Source organism: Leopardus geoffroyi, chromosome D4, assembly GCF_018350155.1.
Source record: "Leopardus geoffroyi isolate Oge1 chromosome D4, O.geoffroyi_Oge1_pat1.0, whole genome shotgun sequence".
NCBI classification, from domain to species: Eukaryota; Metazoa; Chordata; class Mammalia; order Carnivora; family Felidae; genus Leopardus; species Leopardus geoffroyi.
In genome coordinates, this window is record NC_059342.1 from 66049124 (window position 1) to 66062443 (window position 13320).

The 13320-nt window shown below is 36.4% G+C and overlaps 2 protein-coding genes across 3 annotated transcripts in view; one reads left to right on the top strand and one right to left on the bottom strand.

The window, feature by feature from the left end:
* LOC123592936 (olfactory receptor 13C3) overlaps positions 1-13320 on the bottom strand; it is a 331436-nt gene that overhangs the window by 14510 nt on the left and 303606 nt on the right. The gene's annotated exons all lie outside the window — the stretch shown is intronic.
* Positions 6288-7446, top strand: LOC123592933 (olfactory receptor 13C8). The gene has a single exon (XM_045468371.1). It carries the CDS (start codon positions 6391-6393, stop codon positions 7348-7350), a length of 960 nt encoding a protein of 319 aa, XP_045324327.1. The 5' UTR covers positions 6288-6390; the 3' UTR covers positions 7351-7446.

Below are 13320 nucleotides of genomic sequence, written 5' to 3' on the forward strand. Positions count from 1 at the left end.
CTGGACAAAATTCCAAAGGTTCCTAATTGCCTGGAGAATAGATTTTAATTCCTTAATGCTACATTTAATATACCACACAAAATGGCAAATCTTCCTTCCTTTTAAAAATATTTTTCTGACTACTGTACCATAATACATTGTTTTCTTGCCTAGAAGCCCTACTGACACATTTTGCCTCATCCTGTTACCTAAGACTCTTTCCCCTGGGCTCAACAAGGCCAAATTCAAGTGACAAGATATCCCTAGCTCTTTCTCAGATGATCTCCCCTTCTTTGAAATCTGTTTGTACTTTCTTTTGTCGTTTGAATAAAACATGTATAATGATTCAGGCTTCCCCCAAGGAAAGCTGCTGGTTTCCTACCAAGTGCTGGTTTCACTACATTGCCATACTGTGGTGGTGTGGTGTGGTGTGGTGTGGCGTGGTGTGGCGTGGTGTGGTGTGGTGTGGTGTGGTGTGGTGTGGTGTGGTTTTATCAAGGTCCACATTCTGTTCTTTTCCCCCGTACACTCAAAATTGTTGGTTAGAACAGGATGAGTCTGTATCTCATTCACAGGGGTTGATTCACATTCATTCACAGGTACTATTATGAAGCAGAGTACTACACTGTAATTACAATGAGAAACAGAATGGTGGGGTGCCTGGATGGCTCAGTCAGTTGAGTGTCCCACTCTTGATTTTGCCTCAGGTCGTGATCCCAGTGTCATGGAATGGAGCCTTGCGTGGGGTTGGGGGTGCTCAATGTGGAGCCTGCTTAAGATTCTCTTTCTCTCTCCCTCTGCTCCTTTTCCCAGCTAACATGTACACTCATTCTCTCTCTCTCAAATAATAATAATATTATAATAATAAAGAAATAGAATAGCCAATTCTTTTGGAGAGCCGCCACCTAATTCCTCTGCTTAGTCCACTTATTCCTTCTACACAGTGACCTGGATGCTCAGTTTCTCAGTATCATCAGAAGGGAAACACTGAGGGGCGCCTGGGTGACTGTCTCATGGTTCATGAGTTTGACCCCCACTGGGCTCCACACTGAGTAAACCAACCAACCAACCAACCAACCAACCAACCAACCAACCAATAAATAAGCTTAACAAAAAAGAAGAGCAACACTGAACCAAATCAAGGGAGTTATTGATATGAATAGCATATTTAGTGGAATCAGGCTAATACAAACTCCACATTCATTTATCTCTACATTAAGGATTACCTTTCCAATAGGACCACAAGACTTGGAACCATTTTATGCCTGGCTTTTCTTTAGCTAGATTTAAAACGTTATTTTGCAAAATGTCTGATCTAACTAAACTTTAACCCATTTTTTTCTTTTAAATGCCTTATTTTTCCCCCAATCCATTGTGTATTGTGTGTTGTTTTTTATGGAGTCAGAAGTCAATTTTCCTTTGTTCTTACATTTATGATAGTCCACTATACTAAAACTACATTAAATTTTTTTGTCTTAATTCTTTTTTGAGACAGAAAGAGGGAAAGAGGAGGGGAGAGAGGCAGAGAGAGAGAGAGAGAGAGAGAGAGAGAGAGAGAGAATCTTAAGCAGGCTCCACACCCAGCATGGAGCCCAACATGGGGCTTGATCTCATGACCATGAGATCATAACCTGAGCCATAATCAAGTCAGATGCTTAGCTGACTGAGCCACCCAGGTGCCCCTAAAACTATATTTTTATCAGAGCTCCTTCACTAGCATATGTCCTATATTGCTCTCTATGATTTTTATGTGTTTTTATTTGTTTCCTTTTAAACTTAGACTTTAGTTACTCATACTCCTTTGTATTTATTTTATATTCCTCCGTACATTATTTCCAATCTTTACAAAGCCTCCTACATCTCCCATAATCACTGATTCTACTAAGCACTTATGTGTTTGATTTGTCCCTAAAAATACATGTACCTTGAAAGGTACATATTTTAAATTTCTATGTAAATTTTATTGTGTTATAAATCACAGTATTGCTTACTTTTTAAACACTTCTTCCAGGATCTATTTATGTTGCTGTATGGACGTCTAGTTAATTTGCTTCTCATTTCTGCAAAGTGCATACCATATGGCATGCTCTCATGTGGTAGAACCATTACTCTGATGATGGGCGTCCAGTTTGCCTCCAAACTCCTTTTGTCACAAACCACGCAATGCTGAGCATCGTCATGCTTGTGTCCTTATAGTCCTGGGCAAAAACGTATCTGGGTCATCTTCCCAGGACAAGAATCACTGAGTCCTACCCAATTTTAATAGAACCAGAGAGTTTTCAGTATACCAGTGTACGCTCCCAACAGAATTCTACTTCCCCACATCTTGCCAACTTTTAGTATCATCTACTTTGGTAATGAACATGAACGATATCGCATGGCTGTTTTAATGAGCATTTTTCAGATTTGCGAAGCATGAGATTTCTCCATATATTCATCAGTCACTTAGGAAATCTCCTCCATAAATGACTAATTCATGTCATTTCACCAATTTTCCATTGGTTTAAAGCTTTATCTTTTGGGTTAACAAAAGAGGTTTTTATTTTTGCGTTTTTTTCTTTTTTCCCCCTTTTTGTATATTCCATCAAGAGGGTTACTTGTCAGACAAGTTAGTAGTGTATTCAGTTAGATAGCGTAACTATCTTCTGCAGTCTGTTAACTTTATCTCTGAGGTCCTTCATTGGATTAAGTCTACCAAGTTTTGCTTCATAGTTTATGCTACTTGGATTTTGTTTTAAAAGTGTTTTTCGGGGCGCCTGGGTGGCGCAGTCGGTTAAGCCTCCGACTTCAGCCAGGTCACGATCTCGCGGTCCGTGAGTTCGAGCCCGCGTCAGGCTCTGGGCTGATGGCTCAGAACCTGGAGCCTGTTTCCGATTCTGTGTCTCCCTCTCTGCCCCTCCCCCGTTCATGCTCTGTCTCTCTCTGTCCCAAAAAAAAATAAATAAACGTTGAAAAAAAAATTTAAAAAAATAAATAAAAGTGTTTTTCCTCCACTATAAGTTTACAAAGATTCTCTATATTGCCTTTTATTAATTTTGTAATTTCTCTTTTTCACATTTAAATTGTTAATTCATCTGGTTTCCACTTTTACGTATGGTAATCCTAGGATCTAATTTTTATCCATATCTAAAGATATTTTCCTAACATGATCTACTAAGCCATCCCTTCTTGACTACTTTGGGTTGACAGTTTTATGATTTATCAAATTCCCATATACTAGTGTCTGTATCTGAGATTTCCTTTCCAACGGACTACTTAAGTGTCCTTGATCCATTTTCATATTGTTATTACTGTAGCTTTGCAGTATGTTTCAAATATGGATGCTCCCCTTATTTTTCGTTGTAAAATTAACTGTGTTTTTATTCTTCCACATAAATTTTAGGATGAATACTCCCATTCCTCAAAAAATTTCAGCTACATTTTTGTATATATTTAATTGAGTGTAGAGACTAATTTGGGAGAAAATGGCAGCCTTACATTTTTATTCCATATATTAACATGCTATACTTTTTCAATTCCTTACATCTGCTATGCTCTTTATTATAATTTTTAGATCATTTCTGTAAAGGTCCTGTGCATGCTTTATTAGGTCAAAACCCAGATGTTTTATATTTTTTGTTAATCTTATTATATTTATTTTTATTATATTTGCTAATCATTCATTATTACCATAAAGAGGACTACTAATTTTTCCATTGATCTTACTTCCAGAAGTCTAATTTTTCTCATTATTTCTTATAAATTTGTTAGTATCATTTTGTTGCTACTTCTTTTTTAATTTAATTTATTTATTTTGAGAGAGAGGGCAGGGGAGGATCAGAGAGAGAGGGTGAAAGTGAATCCCAAGCAGGCTCCTCACTGTCAGGGCAGAGCTGGACATGGGACTCGAACTCACAAACTGTGAGATCATGAGCTGAGCAGAAATCAAGGATGGGATGCTTAACTGACTGAGCCACTCAGGCACCCCTTTTTGTTGCTACTTCTGCCATTTTCTTGCCTTACTATTTTGACCAGGACTATCAAGTCCATGTAAGAGTGGGAATCTTTTATCTTATTACAGGTAATGAAAATGTATAATAAACTGCCTTAATTATTAGTGACTTATTTTTATAGGTTCTTGGCATATAGTTTTATTTCAAGATTAAGAAGTTATCCTATGTTTGTTGAACTTCAAATAGTTAATATGAAATTATGAATTGACCTCCACCAAATTTATTTCCTGCATCTCTTGAAATAATTAATTTTAATTTTCTTTCATCTATTTATATCATGATTTACTTGTGATGTTTACCAAATGTTTAAGGAAGGAAAATCTATATATCATACAATAATAATCCCTCCTTCCATGGATTGTTATGAATAAAAGCATTTAGATATGTATCTGACATTGAGTAATCAATACATAAATTCCTATTTTATTATTATCATTTCTAATAAAACTATTAAATGCAGATTATTATTATATCTAAGTCATTACATAGGTGATTTTAAAACTATGCCCTTTGGAATCCTCTTAAATTTTTTTTTCTTTAATGTTTAGTTTTGAGAGAGACAGAGAAAGAGAGAGAGAGACAGAGTGTGAGCAGGGGAACGGCAGAGAGAGAGGGAGACACAGAATCCGAAGCAGGCTCCAGGCTCTGAGCTGTCAGAATAGTTCAAACCCAAAACCATGAGATCATGATCTAATGAGGGGCTCGAACCCACCAACCATGAGATCATGACATGAGCCGAAGTCGGATGCTTAACTAACTGAGCCACCCAGGTGCCCCTGGAATCCTCTTAAACCAAACTGAAGGAGGAAATGTAAATAAGGAACTAAATGAATACTACTCTGTCTTCTCCGGCAAACCAGTATAACTTCAATCAGAGAAAATTTCTTGTTTGCTTTACATATTATGCTTCTGTATAAATTTGATTTGCTAAAAAATAATGGCTATGTATCACTGGTTTAGTTAAATGTGTACATTTTGAATGAAAGCACTATTATTACAGTTGATCCCTAAGTGATAGTCTTTGCATGAGGTGAAAATAAACAAATTAAGAGGAATCTACAATCTACATTATATTTACTCATGATAAAAATGGCTTTGTAAGCACTTTTAATTTCTCTTTCTTTAAGAAATGTTTTAAATATTTATTTTATTTTTAGGAGAGAGAGAGCAGGGGAGGGCCAAAGAGAGAGTAAGACAGAGGTTCTGGAGCAGGTTCTGTGCGGACAGCAGACAGCCGGATGTGGGGCTTGAATTCATGAACTGCGAGATCATGACCTGAACTGAATTTGAATGCTTAACCGACTGAGCCACCCAGTCGCCCTCAATTTCTTTCTATTAAAGAAAACTATTTATTTAAACACATACTTCATTATCATATTAAGGTAGATACTGTAGCAATATAAGGATACGTCCCTCCAGTGAGACGGCTGTGCTCAAGGAGGCTATGTGCAGATAGGTAATACTACTTATTACCACCAGCAGCCAAAATGAGGTCTAAAAAGGGATATGATTATATAGGACCACATTATGACTTTGACTGGCCCTTTCTTCCATGAAATAATATTAAAAGTTGTATTTTACATCTGCTTTCATATAAAGATAAATATACTAATATTATGTACTAAAGCTTAAAAACTCAGTTTTATTCAGATTTTAAAAGAAATAAAAACATTTTCATAGGCTTCTAACAGTATGATAGGCCTACTATGCCTACCGGATACATTGGTCCTGCAGCCATGAGTCAAGAATTCAAATACATATACAATCCCATCAGGTATTATAAGTGGTTGAGATCAACTGAGAATAACATATTTACTGGCAACTAATATTCACCTGCAGTGACAAGCAGGTAAGGGAGATAGGAGGGTAATCTGGTGTCATGGAGAACATGCTTCAAATAAGAATGGGCAAGTTGTAATTGAGCTCCATCATGGAAATAGGTGTAATGTTTTTAAATATTATAATTTATTTGAAGACAGGCTGAAAATGTAGACTTTTTATACCATATCTTCTGCATGTAAAATATTGACCTCTAATTCAAAACTTAAAACACTGCAGAAAAGACTGTCAATCAAACTACATCTCTCTTCTGCATCCAGACTATAGACACTAAATTGGTGTGCAGTCACTATGTTAAGAGGCAGAACTAGTTGGAACAGCCATAAACTGGTTTGGGATCCAAATGTCCTATAATCAAATGTACTCTCTCTTAACCCTGAGATGATCAGGTTAGGATTCTGCTCTAGTGGCCTGAGTTTAGAGTGAGAAAGCTGCCCCAGAGTTATATTGTTATACCCAAATATAGAACTGCAGTGACACAGAATATGATTCTTAAAAGAGGTAGCTCTTGCAGATACTGTATTAACAAATTTCTATCCTATCATCCATAGAGTGCTATTGGAGAAGGAATATATGTAATATGGAAAGGACCAATGATTCCATGCTGACAGAATTTGTCCTTGTTGGGCTTTCTGCCCACCCAAAGCTCCAGACAGTTTTCTTTGCGCTAGTTTTGTGGATGTACCTGATGATCCTTCTGGGAAACGGAATCCTTATCTCAGTAATCATCTGTGATTCTCACTTGCACACCCCCATGTATTTCTTCCTCTGTAATCTTTCCTTCCTGGACATTTGTTACACAAGCTCCTCTGTACCACTAATTCTTGACAGTTTTCTGACAGGAAGGAAAAGGGTTTCCTTCTCTGGGTGCATGGTACAAATGTTTCTCTCCTTTGCCATGGGGGCCACAGAGTGTGTGCTTCTAGGTATGATGGCACTCGACCGCTATGTAGCCATCTGCTACCCACTGAGATACTCTGTCATCATGAGCAAAAATGCCTACCTGCCCATGGCAGCTGGATCCTGGGTCACTGGGCTTGTGGACTCAGTGGTGCAGACATCTCTCGCAATGCAGTTACCATTCTGTACTAGTAATGTCATTAACCATTTTGTCTGTGAAATTCTAGCTATCCTAAAACTGGCTTGTGCTGATATTTCAATCAATGTGATCAGCATGGCAGGGTCAAATCTGATTGTTCTGGTTATTCCACTGCTAGTGATTTCTATCTCTTACATTTTTATTGTCACCACTATATTGAGGATCCCCTCTACCAAAGGAAAACGTAAGGCCTTCTCCACCTGCTCCGCCCACCTAACAGTAGTGATTATATTCTATGGAACTATCTTCTTCATGTACGCAAAGCCCAAGTCTAAAAGTTCTGTTGATGCTGATAATCAAGACATCATTGAGGCCCTCATCTCTCTCTTCTATGGAGTAATGGCCCCCATGCTCAATCCTCTCATCTATAGTCTGAGGAACAAGGATGTAAAGGCTGCAGTGAAGAACATGGTGGGTAGAAAAAATTCTGATGGAATCTGAGTACAGATTTACACTATGTGACTCAGTATCCAAAGCTGCTGCAGACACAAAATTTGAAAAGAGAACATTACTATGTGAAAACAAATTCACCATGTGGCATTCAAAATCATCTGACAGAAATATTTTGGTGGATGTTGTTACTATTAGGTTTTTGTTTTAACTGCAGAAATAAAACATGCTTGTGGTTTTAAAAAATACTATTATGTAAATGCAAAATGTGAAAATCTCTTAGGAATCCCCAGCAAAATATAGTCACTCTTAAACATTTAGAAAATAATACAGGCAAAAGGTAGACTAAAATCACTTGACATTAATATAACACTGTGTTAACTAACTGGGATTAAAGTAAAAAATTAAAGAAAAAACAATACTGAAACAGAAATATGCAATAAAGAAATAAACATTCAGTAAAAAAAAGTGTACTAAAAATATTCTGTAACCTAAAATAAGTACACTTTTAATTAATTATGCAAAAGGAATATTAATTGGCACATGGCATATTATATATTGATTTTTAATTTATTCATTTGTTACTGTCTGTGTCCATTATATAAGCTCACTGAGAGTAAAAACTTGTTTGTTTATTACCCTGTAGCATCCCAAAGACCAGAATAGAGCCTGGCATGTAACAGATGCTCAATATATATAGTTACTTATTTTAATAAATAAATGAACTGTATCTTGTGTAAGAGTAGAAATGTGTATCTGTCATATCTGACGTAACAAAGGTTATTCAAAAATAAAGCTGATTCAATGTAATATTTTCTAAATAAACTATATTGGCTTTGTTAAAATATTACCTTTTATTTTCTATGTGATGTGTATTATAATGTAGAGGAAGAGGTTTTTTTAACTAGCTACCTAACTTTTCTGGATTTGGTACATAATGAGTCTAAAGTAACTAATAGAGTCCCTTGGGAATGCATCCTAAGTTTTAACAGAATAAAATAGAGGTGATGTGGTAGCACAGTTCCTCTTGGATTTTGACAAGAGACCAGGTTGCAATGAGAACTTCTTTCCTACTCTGCACTGGAACACATAGTTCCCAAGCAGTAGGAGAACTAGACAGAACTGGTAATTAACAAAAGTTTCAATAAAAAGATAAGACATAGCAAAAGGAAAGGAGTCAAGTTGCTCAATAAACTACAGAGCTATAAAGTTTTGGTGTTGAAAAGACAAAGACGGCCCAAAACTGAGATGATCTCTATTGACTGAAGAGTGCAGCCGTGTGGGGCAGTGCCAGTGTGAGTACAGAAGCCCCATTTCCATTGAAGCAATTGAGTGAGATATGTCAATAGAAGAAAGCACTCCTTTTATCTAGCCCTTTGAAGAGTCTATGGGATTTGAAATATAGAACACAAATCTAAAGTAAGACTATAACTACTTTTAAACTCTAAGAGTAAGCTCATAATATCTTCCTTTCCTGTTAATGGGTAATTAATGTTACTTCAGAAGATTAATTCATTCATAGTGCTAAATAGTGCCTGGAATATCCTAAACATCCAATAAGCATTAGTTGTTTTATTATTACTAGTGTTGAGTGAACTTTAATAGGTCAGAAAGCTTTGAGCAAGTGCAAATTTTTCATCCTTATTTTTTATGGAGGAATTTTAATGCCATTAAACCATTGTCTCTCAACTTCAAATCCACTTTTCTATGCTCTGTTTTGTGAATTAGGACTGGGTCACTGAAAACCACTTTCTCCTCTGCTAGCTAGCTTTTTTTTTTTTTTTTCTTTTTACGTAGGCTCCACGCTGAGCATGGAGACCAATGCAAGGATTGAACTCACAACCCTGAGATCAAGACCTGAGCTGAACTAAAGTGTCCGATGCTTAACTGACTGAGCCAACCCAGAGCCCCTGCTAGCTAGTTTCTGTTAAATTCTTGCTAAAGAGTTACTGGAGAATGGGAGGCTGGCTGATGACAAGAGCCTTGAGTTTCCCTACTCTTTTCTTCCTGTCAGCATCATTCCAGATAGGGTTCTTCACCATGACAATGGCAGCTCCTTAGCTGCTTCCAATATTGGTTTCAGTTTTCATTTCTTCTCTATAACCCAGAATCAGCAGCCTACGAGTGCCACCTCCTCAGAGGTTTGAATCTGTCACTCAGCTTTTACTTCCAGTAAGTGAATACTCATGAGTCAAGTGTTCAGTCTAGGTATCTTTAAGAGCAGTAAAATATGCAATTCTCTGCTTGAGAAATGTAGTGAATTAGAGCATAAACAGTGTATTTGGTCAGACTATGATTCCCATACACAAATAAATAACAGAAGGTACTGGGCAAGACATTTGTATTTCTTCTGCAGTTGCTTTCTTGTTTCTAAAATGTAGATTACTATGAAGGTCTCTTTAGTATATTCTAAAATAACATAGTAAAAGTCATATACTCATATGAAAGGAGAACATTGAGTGGTTCACCAACCCTAAATACTTGTGAGGAAGGATAAACTTAGAACTGTGAGAAAAATAAAAGTATAACTTTTTTTCCCCACTAATACATATCTAGCACCCACCTAAGCTTTATGTCTGGCATAGTACACTATTTCTGTAAACTTATTAAATTAATGCAGAAGTAAGTAAATATCAGAATGAAAAAAAAAAACAATTTCAAGAGGGCACATATAGTTTCCAAATACTTTATCAAGATCATACTGTTGGGTCCTCAGGATAACTGTTTAATGATCTAATATTTCTCCAACTGTACAGAAGAAAGATATTAGATCCAGAAATGTAGAAATATCTGTAGCCACAACCAGAATGTGAGAGAGAAGTCTTTGATTTGAACAACAGAATTAACAAGCTTCACAAGCCAACTACAATGGCATACACATTCTTCTAAAGCACATATAGAACATATACAAAATTTGATATTTTATTAGACCAAAAGTAAAAATCACCAAATTTCAAAGAAATTATATTGAAAAGGCTATATTCTGGAAAGACCCCAAATCTGTATCAACTAGTGAATGGATAAATAAGATATATATATATATATATATATATATATATATATACACACACATATATATATGTATGTATATATTATATTAATATATATAATGGAATACTACCCAGCCATCAGAAAGAATAAAATTTTGCCATTTGCAACAACATGGATGCAACTAGAGTGTATTATGCTAAGTGAAATAAGTCAGTCAGAAAGAAAAATATGATTTCACTCATATGTGGAATTTAAGAAACAAAATAAATGAGCAAAGGGGAAAGTAAGAGAGGCAAAACCTCTTCCACCTCGCCCACAGCAACTTCTTATTCAACACGTCTCCGGAGACAAGGGAAACAAAAGCAAAAATGAACTACTGGGACCTCATCAAAATAAAAAGCTTCCACACAGCGAAGGAAACAATCAGCCAAACTAAAAGGCAACCGACAGAATGGGAGAAGATATTTGCAAATGACATAACAGATAAAGGGTTAGTATCCAAAATCTGTAAAGAACTTATCAAACTCAACACCCAAAAAACAAATAATCCAGTGAAGAAATGGGCAAAAGACATGAATAGACACTTCTCCAAAGAAGACATCCAGATGGCCAACCGACACATGAAAAAATGCTCCACATCACTCATCATCAGGGAAATACAAATCAAAACCCTAATCAGATACCACCTTACACCTGTCAGAATGGCTAACATTAACAACTCAGGCAACAACAGATGTTGGCAAGGATGCGGAGAAGGAGGATCTCTTTTGCATTGTTGGTGGGAATGCAAGCTCATGCAGCCACTCTGGAAAAGAGTATGGAGGTTCCTCAAAAAACTAAAAATGGAACTACCCTACAACCCAGCAATTGCACTACTAGGCATTTATCCACGGATACAGGTGTGCTGTTTCGAAGGGACACATGCACCCCCATGTTTATAGCAGCACTATCCACAATAGCCAAAGTAAGGAAAGAGCCCAAGTGTCCATCGATGGATGAATGGATAAAGAAGATGTGGTATATATATATATATATATATATATATATATATATATATATAACACACACAATGGAGTATTTCTCGGCAATCAAAAAGAATGAAATCTTGCCATTTGCAACTACGTGGGTGGACCTGGAGGGTATTATGCTAAGTGAAATTAGTCAGTCAGAGAAAGACAAAAATCATATGACTTCACTCACATGAGGACTTTAAGAGACAAAACAGATGAACATAAACGAAGGGAAACAAAAATAATATAAAAGCAGGGAGGGAGACAAAACAGAAGAGACTCATAAATATGGAGAACAAAATGAGGGTTATGGGGGGGGGTTGTGGAGGGGGGATGGGCTAAATGGGTAAGGGGCACTAAGGAATCTACTCCTGAAATCATTGTTGCACTATATGCTAACTAATTTGGATGTAAATTTTAAAAAATAAAAAATAAATAAATAATAAAATTTATCAGATATAGAAAGAGCAGGTTTTTTGAGGGAAAGGTTTATACTTAAATTCTTATAGGCAACTTGGCTAGAGAAAGAAGGAAACAAAAAGAAAAGGAAGATAAGGACATGGAACAATGTAAACAATTTTTAATGCAAAGTCAACGTGCAAGGCATTGTGCTATATATCCACAGGTTATTATTTCTTACTAAATATTCACAATAATCTTGAAAGATATATCTTCTCGTTCTTAATTTATAGATGAAAAGACTAAGACACACAGAAGTTAAGATCATACAGATGCGAAGTGGGAAAACTAGTTTTCAATCACAGTCTTGATTATAAAGACATATTTTCTTATTTCCTACTAGTCATAAGGGAAATATCTTGAAGTTCAGTTGCTTCTGAATGAGGAAAATTAATTCAAAGATATTAGAGAGCAAGAAGGGTAAGATATTCTAATTGGATTTAGCCTTACTTAGAATTTCCCCAAAGTTGTTAGCTGTATATATAGGTGAATTCAGCAGGTTATGGTGATCAAGCTTTCGATGATTGTGCCAAAGGCAATGAATAAGAGTGGATAATATTTTGACTTTGTCTTGAGCCCAGTATTGCATCATCCTCCTTAGGAACTCAATGATCCCCATACTTACAGGTAACAGATGATATCACCAGGAACCAAGTGTATTAACCAACGAGAAAACTGCTGAAGAAACCTAAGGTCATGAGTTTTCAGTGTGATGCACTTCAGGGAAGATGAATTTTTAGGGTGTAAGACTTTTTAGTTTATCAAAAGAGGAAGAAACTAATAGACAGCATATGGAATATGCAAACTATTTAGCTTGGAATCTCACCTCCACATCTACCTTACTAATCCTTTAGCCTATGCAAGTAGTTTAACTTCTCTGAACGTCAGTTTTTTTCATTTGTCTTTTTTTTTTCTCTTTTATTTATTTTTTTATTTTTTATAATATATGAAATTTATTGTCCAAATTGGTTTCCATAAAACACCCAGTGCTCATCCCAAAAGGTGCCCTCCTCAATACCCATCACCCACCCTCTCCTCCCTCCCACCCCCCAACAACCCTCAGTTTGTTCTCAGTTTTTAACAGTCTCTTATGCTTTGGCTCTCTCCGACTCTAACTTTTTTTTTTTTTTTTTTTCCTTTTTTCCTCCCCCTCCCCCATGGGTTCCTGTTACGTTTCTCAGGATCCACATAAGAGTGAAACCATATGGTATCTGTCTTTCTCTGTATGGCTTATTTCACTTAGCATCACACTCTCCAGTTCCATCCACGTTGCTACAAAAGGCCATATTTCATTTTTTCTCATTGCCACGTAGTATTCCATTGTGTATATAAACCACAATTTCTTTATCCATTCATCAGTTGATGGACATTTAGGCTCTTTCCATAATTTGGCTATTGTTGAGAGTGCTGCTATGAACATTGGGGTACAAGTGCCCCTATGCATCAGTACTCCTGTATCCCTTGGATAAATTCCCAGCAGTGCTATTGCTGGGTCATAGGGTAGGTCTATTTTTAATTTTCTGAGGAACCTCCACACTGCTTTCCAGAGCGGCTGCACCAA